Source organism: Leuresthes tenuis, unplaced genomic scaffold, assembly GCF_036924035.1.
Source record: "Leuresthes tenuis unplaced genomic scaffold, fLeuTen1.0.hap1 SCAF_16, whole genome shotgun sequence".
Lineage (NCBI taxonomy): Eukaryota > Metazoa > Chordata > Actinopteri > Atheriniformes > Atherinopsidae > Leuresthes > Leuresthes tenuis.
In genome coordinates, this window is record NW_027325370.1 from 9,972,911 (window position 1) to 9,990,127 (window position 17,217).

At 40.5% G+C, this 17,217-nt stretch overlaps 1 protein-coding gene across 6 annotated transcripts in view; it reads left to right on the top strand.

Annotated features, from left to right (window-relative positions):
• The window catches only part of casz1 (castor zinc finger 1), a 70,969-nt gene that overhangs the window by 32,229 nt on the left and 21,523 nt on the right, over window positions 1–17,217 (top strand). For all 6 annotated transcript variants that reach the window (XM_072366221.1, XM_072366220.1, XM_072366218.1 and 3 more), the window contains 3 exons: window positions 7,654–8,208; window positions 13,543–14,443; window positions 16,689–16,754. In XM_072366221.1, the coding sequence (XP_072222322.1) occupies window positions 7,698–8,208; window positions 13,543–14,443; window positions 16,689–16,754 (1,478 nt within the window). In that variant the 5' untranslated portion in view covers window positions 7,654–7,697. The remainder of the gene's footprint in view (window positions 1–7,653; window positions 8,209–13,542; window positions 14,444–16,688; window positions 16,755–17,217) is intronic.

Sequence of the window (17,217 nt, forward strand, 5' to 3'; positions counted from 1 at the left end):
CTACAACCGTGCAAACATACAAACACCAACACATTTGATATTGGCCTAAGCCACTTAACGTACAGTATATGTTTACAGTGAATTGAGCACCTACCCACATTTCGCCAACCACACAGACACGTAGAAGACACTTCAAAATGTCTTGTGTGATCACAAACCCTGTTGCTACCTCCATCCTGCTTGTCTGAAAGGTAGTACATACAAAAGCAATGTTCTGACAGAAGAGCCACAGCCACAGGATCTAAAAAATGCAAATCCCATGAATAGGAAGACTTATTTGCATCACTACCTGTCTTAGGCCTACAAAGAGTGTTTCTTTTTTTTTTTAATCAAATTTTATTTGTGTTTCATGAGAGAAAGACTTTGAACAGTCTAAGTGTACAGTAAAAAGTAATAAAAAGTATGCTTTCTTCGAGCCATGGATCATTTTTGGACAGGTGCAGAAGCTACTCAGGATGACATTTTAACAGGCACCTTTGATTCATTCTACTACATGTAAAGTCCAAAAGAGGAAAGTCTGTCAGGCAGAGCAAATGTTTTAATGGTAGCCAGGGATCGATGCTGTCAGCACAGGCATCCTGTCTGGAAATACATGCTTTTTTTGGGTTAAAGTCACCTCCTTTCTTTTCAAGGAGAGAGAAAGGAGAAAAAGAGGGAAACTAGTGGGTGGGGGGCATGAAAGGAGGTCAGCGGGATGTGATGCAAACATGCCAAACTAGGCTGAATTTAGGGAAATTGCTTGAAAAACATTGACTCACACTCTCATTCACAAGGCCCTCGTGTCTGAAAAACAATTTTAAAACGTAACCTTGGAAATCAATTAAGAAGTCCCCGGGAGCCGGGGGAAAAAGAAGGGTACGGTCCACCCTTCTTTTTCCTTTTCCCCCTCCCTGCTTGTCTTTTCCTTCCCTCCACTTAAGAGGGACTTAGATTTGCCCATCAGAACACTGCCTTGTGTGAGGAGGCTTTGTCAGCAGGGGCTTTATTTAATTTTTTTTAACGGCAGACAGCCCTATATGCTGTCAAAATGTCTTAAGAGTCTTATTAAAGAAATGCCACAGCTCATTTCCTTGTAATGCAATTCATATGCTGGTGAAAGGGGGCATGTCTAAAGATCTAAACAGCTTTGCTTTTTAGGCTTCACATTAGAGGTTATCTGTGAGGGCTTGTCATTGATTGACATTATCTGGCCTGACAGGGCCTCATATCAAGGTTAACCTCATGGACAAAAGTGCCACCCGCATGGACACGCAAATACGCTCTCTCACCCACCCTCAAATAAGGAATCACGCTCTCCTCAGCGTCCTGTTGAGAGAGATGCTATGTACATGTGCCAGCTTCATCTGTGTTTAAGCCAGGTGGAGATTTCCAGACTTAATTGATAACTAATGGAGCAGCGTGTGCTGAGTTTACCCTGGAGGATTGAAACTGTGAGTGTGTGTGTGTGTGTCCTGTGGAGAGATAGACAGCATAGGTGGTGGTACAAAAGTGCAGATGACTTACTCAGCAGTGTAAATTCTGGATTCTAGTATACTAAATATGGCCCAAAAAATAATAACACGGAATGACACACACCAGTCTTCCTGACCTCAAAGGCAAGCAGGCCGTTTTTTCACTGCACAATAAAAAGTGTTAAACTGACTTTATGACCACCATACACACTCTCACACACACCTCCCCTTCTCTTGCCCAACAAGCCACTAAGGCAAAGAGAGATCCCCGTGACCAAAATACAACTGAAGCAGTTAATCTGTACAGATATTAGCTCAAGGGCCCTTGAGAGGTGCACCGCTGAGCCCCTTCTCCACTGTACTATACACTGCCTTGCTACTGCACCAAGCAAAGCTACCACGGGGGAGGAACACAGGGGTCGTCTGCTCATTTACCCTGCTGGTTGGCTTATCAAATTGCACTCCTGGTGTCATGAAACTGAACACGAGTCTCAAAACAAAGCCACAAGAATAAATTTCCCTTGTTTCAGCCTGTGGAGGCATGGGACTGTGTGCTGTTGTGTATTTTTAAAGCCAAGTTCTCGCCTTCTGCTACACACTTACAAATTAAGCTATCATCTGGTGCCAGCTGCGAGTCCAGATTTGACGTACAATTTTAACAAGTTAGCCGTGTGTCCCATGAATTACCCTAAGCAGCAAACTGAATAAAAGTTAGCTGTTTTGGTACGATGCTGTCAGAATGGTTCTTGTCACTCATGTCAGATTGTTTTTTTCTCCCCCAGACCATTTTAGATTGCCTGTCCTCTGCTCTGGAAAATACCATAATTACCCTGTTTGTGATGAAGCCAGAGGGCGTATTTGTCCTTAGATCTCAACTTTCCTGCCTGATTGCCCTCAAGTTCAGTGTCTTTCCTCCTCCATCTGTGCTAGAAATATACATTGTTTTCTTCAGCCATTGTCCTGTGCAGTCAGTGAGTGTGTTACAAGGGCTGTTTGTGTCTGCCTTTGTCCTGCAGTGTCTTGTTTGTTTTTTTGCGGCGGTGTGACGGGAGCGTGGCACTTGGCTGAGGGCTTGTGTTTGATAATAGCCCGTGGACTAAGCTGAAGTGAAATAGTCCAAACAGGTTCTTCAAGGTCAGTAGCCCCAGAAAGACTGCAGACAATGTGCAAGGTCACATTCAAGACTAAAAGTGCTTTATTGACAAAAAAAAAAGAAGAAGAAGAAGAAGAAAAACAAGCAAGCAGATGTGCAATCAACTGATTAATAATAGATATGTGCAAAAAAGGGAAAAGGGGAGGGTACAATATGGAGCAAGAGGTACTGTATGTCCATGTATCTGTATACTGTGTTTTTGCCTGTGTGCATGTACAGTAGCTTCACTGTGAAGCATTGATCTTTTGCTGAAACCTAAAAAAAATCCAATAGAAATCCAGTGGTTGAAAAATAAATAAATAAATAAATGTGACAGATTAGTGCTGGTGGCAGTTTCCAGGGTGCACTCTCTTCATGCCTGAATCATTTCCTAACAATGCTACAATTTGTCTGATCTGTAAACTACAGTGTGAAAGTACTGTTTCAAAGCAGATTTCAAGCAACTCACTTCTCCTGTTTTGACAGTAATACACATATCATATAATCTCACCAGCACCATGTTTTTATGACAGAGACAACCAGAGCTTCCTTTTTTTCTCCATTCAGTTGCTTTATGAACAATGTGCCTTTTGTACTCTATCTACCTTCCCACTATGTTTTTATGAAAATAAGCAGAAGGTATTGGACTGTCGTCATCTTTTATGTGCCTTTATCTTTCTTTCTCTCATGTTCTCTTTATTCTTTTTTTCTCTCCTCCCCGACCTGAAAAACCTGCCAAATGAGTAGAGCTCCAAAGTGGATCAGTTAGTAGCAGATTTAGATTTGAGATGAGGAAAGCTAGTTCCCAATCCCAGCCAAACTTGTTTACTCAGGAAGACTCTGAGGGACAAGAGGCCAGGGAGATCCACATATGCTCTGCCACCCCTTTTTGTCAGTGATCACTTGCGGTTACCTTCGTGCTCCTCTGTGGTGTACGCCTGACTCTACAGTCCCTTTTATAATTCCCTTCTTTGCATAGACTTCTCAGCTGTACCCACCCAAACCCCCATCTATCAACTAGTTGGCAATGGCATTGTTTTTAATCATCAGAACCTCAAAATTATTATTATCGCTTCTGATGCGGCAATTAAAACTTCAGGTCAGAGGCACAACGAGCGGTGATCAGCAGCCGAGCTGAGAAGTTTTAATTAGACGATCAGAACCATTAATGCACAAAAAAAGGTGTGCGCTGGGAAATTAACGGGAACGTCTTAATCAGGGTTAGCGACTCCGAAGAGGAGTCAAGTGAACAGAGAGCAAAAAACAAATCATTTCCGCACCACTGGGACAAAACTCAATTAAATATGCATGCGGAAAAATGGAAATTTCTCAGCATCCGCTGCACCGACTGTTAGAAAACTGTGGCAAAATCTCATGGTGGGGTCGGCGACCTGCTTATTGTTATTCTTCTGTAATAAAAATGAGAGAGGGGCCAGATGCTGGGGTCTGGCTACAGTGGCATAGTTGTCCATCAGTGGCTTTCTGCCTGAGTTCCTTGTGGCTGTTGCTTCTCTTCCATGCAGGAAAGAGGAGAGACAGAATGAGAGAGAAATGAGAAACATTCCCTGTTTGCAAGCTGGAAATTTACAAAAATAAAAACACATTAATTTTCAAGCATGTCTGTGTACGCTTGCCTGTGTGTCTCTGTGATTTTCCTGAAACACGCAGGCACGCACACTCTCACACAAACATCTCCCTTGAGAGCCAGAAACATGAAAGGTTCACTGAGCTACACACTGGGAGCCTTGTCGATTAATCTGCCAAAGGTTCATAAAGTTATAACCGGACTTCTTTTTTTTTTTTTTTTTTCAAAAGAGCTACTGCAACTCTCAGCTGCATATTGTAAAATAATCCTGAGCTGAACAGACATCTCCCAGACCTTGTTTGTATTAATTAACTTGAGATATTGCAGGGGGGTTTGTCCCTGTGTCAGTCATGTTGGAACTCAGCAGGAATCTACAACGGGCTCTGTATCTGTGTTTGATTAGTTGAAGAGATAAGCTTCAGTTTAAACAGGTAATATCTACCTCTCTTATATACAGACCCCTCCTGTGTGCTCGCTCCATACAAACTGAAACACAGCAGGGAGTTGGTGTGTTTATGGGGCAGCGCTGTTCTCTGAATTGACAACAAAGCAAAGTTGTTCCATTTTCTTTGTGATGTTACATCTTCCACAAGTTGATTGCACGAGCACTTTGTACATAAGCTGCTTGGTGTTGTACATTAGACAGAAGTAAAGCCATGACCCTGCCAGTCACGACCATTCTTTACTCCCACAACTGTAGAGGGTTAGATTACAGTCTGAGCACGTTCACACAAATAATGCACTTCCAACAGCGTTATTACGATTTAAAACCCCACTTGATTTGACACGATATCATTCTGGCACACAAACAGACACTCTGCATCAAAAACCAAAAAGACCTGTGGGGCTTAGAGCTGTGGAATAGTCAGTTTGTCAGCGTGTAGGGCTGGATGACACAAGCCTTGTCTTTGAGCTCTGAGTATAAGCAGGACCCAAAAGAACTTCTCTTAGACTGAAGATGAAAAGGAACTTGACGTAGTGCAAATGTATTCAAAATAGTTTCTTGACTTTTTCCTCATGTTTTTGCCTTATACAGACACTATATGGCTCTTCTTTGGGGTCCTGCACTGTTTCCAGTTAAAATAATGTCACTGTTAACATAAGCAGTTGGAAAAATTAGTTTCAGCAGTTGTGTTCAAACTCAAACCTGCCTATTCTTTTCAACTCCCAGTGCTTACCGAAGTGTCTCCTCCTTGACAATTAGCACACCAGGCTAAAACAGAGTGTAAATAATGTCCGATGCGTGTGACAGTGTTGTTTTTCTTTCTGATATTCATTAATAAGGCAGAATGCTTACTGGACTCTCAGAAAGGTGGGGGGTTGGTCCCAGAGGGAAAAGTTGTTCTAGTTCCCTACAGATTTGATCTCATTGTACGCTATCATGCACACAAATGACTTGAGGTAAACAGCTTAGTGTTACCATAGCAATCCTTACTGTAAGCAGTAGCAAAAAGCTGCAGTAGACAGAAACCCATAGCATAAATAATAGTTCAGACTGCTTCCATAAACTGTTTAACCATAGCATGTTCCTCCCTTGAGGAAAAGACACAACATTTCATTTATTTAAATCATGTTCTACCTTTAAAAAGATAACAATGAACATGTGGTATCTGATTATTCACTTTTAGGCCTCCTTCTAAACTCCGTGGGTAGTGGTCCTCCACTCATGCTCCTTATTGTTAACGTAAAAACATATATAAATAGGCACTAATGAAAAAAAAATACAGTGTAGTGGTAATTTCCTACAAAAAGCTGGAGATTACAGTACAAAGGAAATCAGTGGTTAAGTACTGAACACTGTAAACAGAAAAAAAAGACGTCCACAGCAACACCCAAATGACCTCAATCTTCCATTGGAGAGTATTTCTGAAAAAAAATTGAAAATTTATGTCTTCCACTGCCTAATAGTTTTTCCAGCTGATACTTTTTTTCAAAATTGCTCTCTTCTAAAAGCTGACCCTTTTAACCCCCGCCTGCAATTGTCTAAGACTAAATTGTACAGTAATGAGCCTCTGATATACGGTCCCCTCAAAACTGCATAATTCCTGAAGTCATTGTTTCAGAGGGGAAGCCTGCAATGTAAATACAGTAACTGAGAAAGCATGTGTGGGTAGCACTGGGTTCATTGTCTGGCGATGGGGTGATCTGTAAACTCCTTCAAATTGCATATCCTCTAATGATTCCACAGCTTTACAAAAGAAAATGAAAACAGGATTTTATGTTGCTGCGATGTGATTTACATAATGCCGGCAATGGCTCACACATGATTGTGCTTGGCTTTATGGCTGAGGGAAAATGAAGAGGCTTGTTCTTATTGATATAGAGAGTGGATTGAGTCTTTAAGATAGAACTTTGTTACCTCTGATATCACACATTTTTCTACACTCATTTTTGATTATCTTCGCAATAGTGTGGTTCAAACCGGCAAAAATAAATATTTTTGTTGTTATATAGACCCTTAAGGCTTTACTTCCTGTTGAAAAAAAACAAAGAGACATGCTTTCTCTGTAAATACAACCACTGTCAACTTCTGCTTACTTTGAAAAGTGATAGATAAACTGTGAAAAAATGTCCTCAGAAGGTGACCTTTGGGGGCTCTGAAAATAAAGTGAAAGGTAACACAGTAAAGTTTCTGCCCTAAAAAGGCAGCTCTGGACATGGAATGCCACAGGCAGCTGTTCCTGCCTCATCAGAAGACATGTTATAAAGATAGCTCCACTTGGGTTGAAATAATGCCACCCATTCCTGCCCCAAAGTACACTCTATCATGTGCTATTGTTCGGAGAGGCCCCACCAGGGGAAGATGTTGAGACTTTTTATGATTTATCATATATTGTGAAGTAAAGATATATAGAATAGAGAAATTGCAAATTTTTTATGTACGTGGCATATCATTCACCTTGCAGCAGCCTCTGTAGTCATTTATTCTAATCCCACCCAATAGCTAATATGAGATCCAAAATGTCCAAAAGCGCTCAGGATTTTCTCTCCTCATCCTGACAGCTTAAATGCTGAGCAGCCCCCCCACTCAGTGTCAGGACCATAGCCTCTTGAGGTGAAAGTGGAGATAGCATTTCACAGTGTCTATATAGCGCTGTCATGTGAGGGATTATGTAGCCGTGTACTTGCCGCTTGTAGTACTGTAGGGGGTCTGATAGCTATCTGCCTGTCATTTCAGCTGCTTGAACTCGTTTTTGTTTTTCATTTTTCCACCATGTTCAAAGCTGACCCAAGAACTGCGACTTTGACAGATATGTACAGTATCTCTGTGTCCTTCCAGTTTTCTGTTGTTATTGTTAAGCGCTTTTGGTGGTTATTAATAGCAGCAGCCACTGTTGTCTGTACCAGTTTATTCTTTCCAAAAAGTTTCAAAGTTTATTTCTAGAGATCCTAAAAGCACGCCTGGCTCTCATTTAAAAAAAAAAAAAACTTCTTATGCATCTTTATCCAAACATATATTTCTGTTTTTGTCTTGTTTTCTTCAGCTGAAAGGAGTTTATGCACTGAAACGACCTCAGGAAAACCCAAGATGGCCGCCAAAAGGAAAGGTGGCCTAAAACTCAATGCTATCTGTGCCAAGCTTAGCCGCCAAGTGGTGTTTGAAGGCAGCTCCCAAAATGCAGAAGGAGACCAGAGTGTAGCAGATAATAGTGAACGTGGCAGTTCTCACTACGATGACAATGAGACCAACTTTCCCGAGAGCCTAAGTCAGAGCCTCGAGGAGGACCAGAAGAGACGCGAGGCCATTGAGAAGTGGGTCAACGGCGAGTACGGTGACGAGCCACCAGCTCCTGATGATGAGCAGGAGCCTGAGCTCAAAGTCGGCAATGATGAAGATGGCCCTCCTGAGGGTGTGTACATGGTACAACCTAAAGGCTGCAGCGATGAGGAAGACAATGATGAGGAGCCTGAGGCTACTGTTGGGTCTCATGATGGCAGTTACCATGATGACAAAGAAGCTGACGACAAGCTTCCAAAAAACAACAGCTACATGCCACCAAGTGAGGCCCAGAGTCGCCAAGCACCTTTCTCCTCTCCAGGTATGTTTTAGCTGTCTCCTCTGACCAGTATCTTTCATCATCTGTGAGTTATACTCAATTCTTTCTTTACATCTTCGACCAACACCACCTTTGATGCATTCCACTTCATAGTATTAAGGGGTAAAGGCTTAAATAGAGGAGAGGTGACATTGCCACATCCACATAAGCTTAAGTGTGCCCATTATTGGAAAGAGACACTCTAGAGTTACATTATGAATAGCCAGTGACATTATTACTCCAAAGTCAGATTCAACTGGCAGGCCAGAGGGGAAAATAGAGGGGAACTTGTGTGTGGTTAGCTGTATGAAGAAATTCATAAATGGAGAAGGCTCACAATGTTAGGCATTTAGGCGTTTATGCATTCTCCCAGCAGCTGAGGACCAAGAGCGCATGGCAGGGCCAGGCTAAGCTTCATATTACACCCAGGATTACATAGTGAGTCTTTGATTTTTTCCCTAAGCTCACTAAACTTAGCCACTGCCTCAAGCTCCTCTGTTACATGGAGTCTTCAGTTAGTTTTTTTTTTCCTGCAGTTGACGACTCAAAGAGATCAGTTGTCAAATAAAGTCAGAAATAGGGAAGTTACGTCACAGTGCCACATCCCACTTTTAATTTAATGGATTTAGAATAATCAATTGATGTAGATTATTTTTTGTTAGCAGACATGAAAATATTTTAATAGATTCCTAAATGCGATGAGCTCTCAATGTAAATGACTCAAAGTAACCCTTGTTTAATTGTGACATGATGTTCTCTCAGTATAACTTACTGATTATCAAATAGATAAAGCTGGCAGACAGTGTGTGTTAATGGCACAAATAATCTTTTAAGAAAGTGCTGTTTAGTGTTATACACTTTGTGACCCTTGAAACTAGACACATGTGCTTGTAAGAGCAGGGGGCCTCGTGTAGCAGAAGTTAAAACATGGTTGTAAAAAGTAAAAAAAAAAAAAGCATAGCTCTGTTATATGAATAGATAAAGTGTGTTTCACACAGAGGAGGGGCAGAGAAGCATTTTCTAGGTGAGACCGGTTGTTGCGGTAGAGAACAAGTTTTGTTTTGTGCTTTCTCACCTCAGTTTAACAGTTTTGTCAGGCTTTCATCTAGGTTTAGGTATGTACCTCAGAGTCATGTACACGTGCTCTTTTTTGTCATCAGTTCTTATTGCTTTCACCAACTGTACAGCAGTATTTGGCCATACTCAGAACTGAGTGCAGGGGCTTCTCAGAAACTAAGTAGGTTTCATGTCAGAAGCAGATAAAAAAAGTTCTTTGTGGTTTTAATTAGTCATTTTGTTTATTTCAGGTCCACAAAAAAGACTGCCTGTAAATATGTGCAACTATCTTGTAGTTGGCCTGCACCTTTCCCTCTGCTGGCTCTTTTACTGCTTTAAATCTTACAACAAAGCCAGTTTTTTTAAAGACTGTGGGGAGAGCATACTGCATCAGTTGCAAATCTTATCTTCAGAGTTATTGTTTTTTTCTTTTTCTGAGTTGCTCTTTGTTGATTGTAACTAGGGCATCTATATTGCCATGTTTCTGCTCAGCTCACAATTAAAACATTTTTCCTCCTCTCTCTTTCTCTCTCTCTCTTCCTCGCTGCTGTCTTTCAAAGGCTGATGTGGAGTGCACATAATTATGCATATAAACATAGTGGCTTAATTATCTCTCACAACATCAGTGACAATGTAATTAACAAACATTGCAAGATCAATGAGAGAAACTGCGACCTTCAAAACATTTAACTCCTCACATTGAGGCATCGTGCAGATTTCCTATCAGTGCAAAACCCCAGAATACTTTTCCTAGATAATTTAGATGTCACATTAGAGCCCTCATAAGCCAGTCAATTGAAAAAAAACAGTGAAAAAAAACTATGAAAGCAATGACAGAGATGTTCATTGCGATGGATCAAACAGGCTTGACCATGACTTTCATTTGCAATTCTGGGTTCACCCTAAAAGGTTATTGTTCATTTCAAGCCATTTCAAAGCTTCCTCTATTTACTGCCTGTTAATTAACTAAGCAAACAGTGAGGAAGTTTGAAGCTCCACACTTTTTGTGTAACAAATTACATCAAACAAAAGCACATAATGTCATTTATTCATAGCAACTCTTTATTAGCTTTGCACTGTCCATTAAAACAAAACACACTCAAACTGATTCTGTGATATGAACATAAATGGCTTTTACTCTGTTTGTATTGTTGTGCCGTATGGCAGAATCCCACTATTCAAAACTTTTATTGATGAACCACTGCAGCTAAAATCAAATGATTTACATTAACAGTATTTGCACCTCTGTTCTGACACTCTTTAGAAGGTATTTAGACTCTAGATTGGTCCATATATAGCCACAAGCTTGCATCTTTATCATCAGCAACACCTCTGCCTCTCATTCCTGTTAGCAGTGTAGCCATGCCACACTGATGGCCATGTTTGGTCAGCAAATGGAGATATAATACCCATCTGTTATCATATCTTGGATGGAAAATGTGGTCTAATTGCCTCAAATATAGACAAGGCAGGTCTGCGTCGTGTGTCGGATTTTGCTTGCTTGAAGTGTCAAGATTAGGAACCACTTGTTTGCAGATTTTTCCAGTGTCACCAGAGAGAGTGCAGAAGGAAATGTCAGATGTGTTAGGGAACAGGAGAGGAATCGGTGAAGGTAGAAGAAAAAGAGAGGATTATTTATTTTTCTATTCAATCATCTATTCTTTTGAGGTGGGTGGTAACAGAGGTAGTGGGGGTCACACCGTACAGAATTTCCCACTTGGTGTCACATGACATCATTATTAGGCAGACAGATAGTGGTTGAGTAGAAAACCCATTTACATGGTGTTTTAGAAAGGTTATCTCCTGACGGTCCCAGTCATAATCCCTACAAGCCCAATCATTTGCCTTTCATTGATAGTGCGCCACATGACAAAGCTACTTTTTCAGAGAGGGTGATGATAATATCCCAAGCAAAAATGAAAACGAACTATGACATACACATGACAGAAACTACATAACTTTTGTAATAATTTGCCATTCACTCTCATTACATTTCTAGATGTTAATTTGACACTTTTTTCCAAAGGAACAGAAAACATTTTTTTTAATGATAACAATTATATTTAATGTTTCTGTATGAGAAAACTTAGAATTTAATTTAAATACTTTGCATACTTTGCATTCCCATATGCTTTTTTAAGTGTAATTCATGTAAAGTCATCAAAGTGTTGTTACATACCTGAACCATTCTGCTGTGGGCTGGCCTGACCTAACTTCAGAGCTATATGATACACTGGGACTAAGATACTCTTATAAAAACAGAAGCAGCAAAATTTAACCACATGTTTTTCCATTTTTAATAGACTCAATGTCATGATCTTCAATGCCATATACTATTATCTATTAAATAAAACCTTGAATATTGAATATGGTTTTGCACCACACAGCAAATGCTTGTATATATATATATATATATATATTTACACAGTGTCACTGTGGTTTTGGTACATATGAAAACACGTCAGATTTGCCAAACCAATCTGCTGCAAACATGTAGGTATTTCCTCTCAAATATGCGATCTGTTTCTCTTAAATTTTTCATGCCTCTTCGATCCACCAGATACTCTTTCATACTGATACACAGAGCAGAGGAACAACCCCAACATGATGAATGGAAATTTGGGGATTATTTTACATGCTGCACAGGAGATGTGAAGAGCAGGGCTTGGAGACTGATTTAGCAATAACTGAGAAATATGATACAAGAGCAGAAATATTTGTGTATTAATTACCTCAGATGGTAGGTGGTATCACCTCCCGCCAGCTCATGTGTTCTCTAGTGATGAAAACAGCGATAAAACAAATTTTTAAAAAAGATTTTGGATCCTGTCCCCGTGACTGTGCCAAGTCTTAGTTAAGAGGGCCAAAGGGGTTACATGGTCCTGTTCAAATGATCGCCTGGGACATTACTAGCATATTTGTGTTCTTGGTCCTGCCTAATATGCAAAGTGGCACAACAGGAGACATTTGGAAATGGGTTAGATCTGCAAACACAACTGTTTGGAGAAAGGCTGCCTCACCGGTCCCAATTATCTCTTTCCCTTTTTTCTTTCGGTCTCAATCACTTTTTCACTGCACCATTTCCCCTTTATTGAAGCTCTTCTTCTTTACACAGAGCTTGCTCCCTTCACTACTTTTAGGGCAAATGCTCTTTTCCTTTCCTCCATTCTCTGACCACTTGTGCTAACCTGTATCAAACTTAATGGGGCAGAATTAATCTTTACATAATGCAATTAAACTACACATCGACTGTGTCCTTGGGGAAGTTGTCTAATTAAATGAACTCTTAAAAAGTGATGTTTCAGGTTAAAAATATGTAAAAAAGAAGGAAGAAGTTAATCTTTTCACTTTTGAAGGTGATCATGTTATCTTAAAATGAAAAAGGATAAACTTCAGTTTTATAAAATATGCCTACCCTGCTGTAATTTCTCTGGAGATTGCACTTAAAATTCTGACAGGTAATAACATTAAACCTCAGTCATTTGTTCACTTGTTCTTTACATTTTGTTTAGAAAAATATCTCTTAACGTGGTTGATAAAGTTTCAAGTTTTTGCATAAATTGATTTATTTGAAACAAGATAGTTCTCATAAATATTGCAATCAGCAATTTAATGGATGCAGAAAACAAACAAAAAAATTGTTTATCCAACATAGTCTTTAGTACAGTCACCTGCAAATTCTGCAGGACTCACTTACAATGCAACCAAAACAGGAAGAGCCTCAGACTGCTTGTTTGTAGACACATAAATACACAGACATTTACAGATGTTGTAGCTTGCAGTGCAAAAGCACTTTTCCTGTTGTCAAATTTGCTATTGTTCCAATATTATGAGAATAAAGGCTCCATGTTATTTCTAAACAATCATTGTTCTAAAAGTCACTTTAGTAGAGTTAATTCAGTTAGTTGTATTACATCACCACAATGTAGCCATATGTTTGCAAAAATGTTGGTTCACTGATTAGTCTGACCAAATATATATTATACTTGTAACATGAAGTTACTTCCTCTTGTAACCAGTATACTTAATGACAATAAGTAACTACTTCATTATGATTGCAAAATAATAACTATTGCTCATAGTAAAGAAAAAATCAGCCCACATACAGTATGCAGTTTTACATTATGAAAGCATTATCATAATCCCTTACAGCGCTAATCATCCAAAGGTTTACTAAACATAAACTTTCAGCTTTACTTTTAGTAACTTTTAAAGAAAAAATCTGCAAGGATTTTGCAGAACTATACATAAAGTGACGTTTTTCTCTTTTCTTTTGTCAAGGAGAAGCATCTGCTCTGCGAGACTATGCAGCCAACACCATGAATGAATTTCTGGGAATGTTCGGTTATGATGACCAGCAGGTAAGGGATGAGCTGACCAAGAAGATCAGCTTTGAGAAGCTCAAAGCTGCTACCTCAGATCCCTCGTCCCTCAGCAGTGAGGAGGCCTCACGGCGTGCCCGCTTCTCAAAGTACGAAGAGTACATTCGAAAGCTAAAAGCTGGTGAGGCCCTACCTTGGCCCATGCATGCTTCCCCACCCAAACCGGATGACCTCAACTCAAAACTGACCCAAGACAAGAGTGCTACAATACTCCAGACCTCCGGGGGCTTACCAGGGGCTGAGGCGCAGATTTACCCCTCCAGCCTGGACCACAAACAGCCAGTGGCACCTCAGCTGGGAAATTCTCAACCACCCAATCCTTCCCACATGCAGAACATGGCCTCCCGAGCCTCCAAGTATGACTTCTTCATTCAGAAGCTGAAGATGGGGGAGAGTTTACAGCAGCAGAATGGTAATGCTTACAAGCGACCCTCTAAGTACGACCTGGAGAACGTCAAGTTTCTGCACCTCTTCAAACCTGGTGAGGGCAACCCTGACATGGGTGGTGCCATCGCCTTTAAGACTGGCAAAGTGGGCCGCCCTTCTAAGTATGACATCAGAACAATTCAGAAGCTAATGCCAGGAAACCCTGAAGCATCACTGATGCCCAATGTCCTCGCTACAGCGCCAGGGAACCCTGGAGCTCCTGGTGTCCCCACTGTGGGGGCGGCTGGGGCTAGTATTGCGCCAGGACTCACAATGGACCAGACAGGGCAAATAAGTTTCAATGCTGCTGACTACATAAAATCCAGCTTTTCCAAGACCGACTCCATCACCACAGGCACCGTGTCCTCCGTTAAGTAAGTTTGCTCAAACATTACACCAGAAAACCCTTGACCAAAAACTACACAAGACTGAATTTGGTTAAATTCTGCAAAAAAATTTAACTGAGCTGTTTTTTACAAGACTGAATTGTACAAATTTTCAAGCAAGTTACTTCATTAATCTTTATATCAACACCACATTTGGAAGATGTATCAAACTTGGCATTTAGATTTAATATGGAGTTATGGAAGTGAAAATATTGGTGATTATACATAGCTGAAATTGGGTGTGGCTTATATGAATACACTTGAGGTTTATCATGAAATTGAGAAACAACATTATGTTTATGCATTTGGCAGACACTTTTATCCAAAGCGACTTACACTGGTAGGGTATGGGGGTCTTGCCTAAGGACCCCTATTGTAGGTAGTACCTTTCATGCAAGGGATTTGAACCCAGTTCATCCACATGAAAGGTGGCACTCTTATCTCTACACTAGCCAATCCAAAAATGGGTGCATAAGTACAGATTGAAACAGTGTCGCTATATCTGCCCCATTATAAGTGCTCCTTGGCTCCAAGTCTGTCACTAAATATAGTATAACTAAGATCTGTTTTTACCATCATTCAGATAACAAACAGATAAAAGCTGCATCAATTCGTCCTCACAAAGCAAATGTAGAATTATCTTTTATAACTTAGTGGACAACAGATAACAGCATGTAACTAAGCAGTTCATCCTTTTTTAATGGAAATTGTGCAGCATGTGCTTTCTGACCTAAAATACTTTTTGATTCACTCCATTTATTATTTGCACCAAAAACATGAATACATGTTGGGGTTCTTATCTCTTTAACAAAATCAAGCTGATATTGAAATACAATTTTAAACTTCACTGGTGGATTGAAAAGATTCCAAACTCACATTTATGTCCTCTTCACACTAATAGTCTCTCAGTGGAGCCCCTTGGACCTAATGTGAAGCTCACATACACTTAACTGCTTCTGTGAGTCAGTTAGGCTAGCGCAAAGGTAATTGCTACCTTCATAGATGCCAACAAGAATGTAGTGTGAAATAGCGCATAGCGCCCAATAGATCCACGACATGATGAGTTGCGAAGGCGCATGAAGTGTTTACTTACTGTAGCACTCTGTGGAGACTGATTTAGCACAGTCATCGCAAAGTGACTGACTTCTTTCGTTTGGCTGGGGTGTAACAACTCTCCCTTTAATTACTTTGGAGCCATGACTAACCTCCCGGCGAGTTGCAGGGCCCGATTCAACACTGCCTGACGAGTGCACTTTAAAGGAAGCAAACGAGGGGTTTAGGGAGCTAACCTACAGCTGTGTGCATTACCAGTAGGAAAAAGCTCCTAGAGTGTGTTTGATTGGTTTTGACCTTGTCTCTAGTTAGTCAAGACCTATCAAAGACACTGTTTAAGAGCCCTCAGGCACCTTTCCCTGAGGCTTTGGCCTTTGTCAGGTTGGGGCTCTGCAAAGCTATAGTCTTGGCTGACTGACCTAGTCTAATACTTATACACAGGGAGGACATGGGTTACTTTGGAGAGTGTGTAGCAGTGCATCCTCCCCTCTGGGCCAGATTAACCTCAGGTCATCCCCTGTGTGGAGCTGCTCACATGGCGTTAAATGCCACTCGTTGAGAGGGAGCAAACAGAACCAGTTCTGTAGTGTGGCTGTTATTCCGTGGGCAACACTGCTGCCAGGCTTTACGAAGAGATCATCATACAGGTGACAGAAAGCAAACACGCTTCCTCAGCCTGCCTTTCTTATGTGATAAATTCCTCTTCATTTCCTGCCTTCAAATTAATTAGTTTGAATTTAAACTTGCACTAAGTCTATCAGCTTGATCCATATGCATCTAGAGTTGTCTTACATCTTTGTTTGAACTGGTTCCACACTGACATGAACATTACAGACAAACCGTTATGGGGTTATCAGAAAAGACCTTTTCACAGCTTTTTCTCCCCGTTATCCAGTTTTTCATATGAGCACCCACCAAAATACCTCATAAAAGATTAATGTAATTTTCCTCCTGCAATTTGCCTTTCATTGGTTGGGAGACCATGCGCCAACATTTGCGCCTTCCATCCGTAATTCATACTGCACATGAAAACACTGTCATGCCAAAGAAAATTGTATATTGATAGTTCAAAGTTTGGGAGTGGCTTGTAAGTAAATATTGTGACAGTTTGTCCTTATTAACAACAGGCAGCTCTACCTCAGCATTAATCCTGTCTGTTTTGTGACTGTTGTTTCATTAGGAATGGTCTGCCGCCAGATAAACCTGCCAGCGACGACATCAACCTCTACCAGAAATATATTGCCAGGTATGCAAATCCCTCAACGTGCTGCACCAATAGAGTATACTCAAAACAGAGACAAAGGTTTTTATTTATTATTTTTTATCCACATTTTATTGAATGATGTAACTACGTTACAGACTGATATTAGAATGTTCTGTGGGCAGTAGATTAATTAAGAAAACTCCAATTTATTTGCTTAGAGGAAGTGGAAGGATGAAAGTTAATGAAAGAGAAATTGTTTGATGATAGTTCACTTTAACTGAACGAATAAGTGCTCACAGTGTATAGCACTAAAATGTGCAATTGCTAACCATGGCTGACTCAGAGATGACATGAGATCAGGCCGGGTTTCTCTTGAGTTCTGCCATCTAAACACATGACAGACTGGCTGATGTAAAAAGTCATTCACAGCAACAGAGACAAAAGCATCAGAGGAGGGAAGGTATCTTATGTTTCAGTGGACACAGAACAATGTACCCCATTCTCG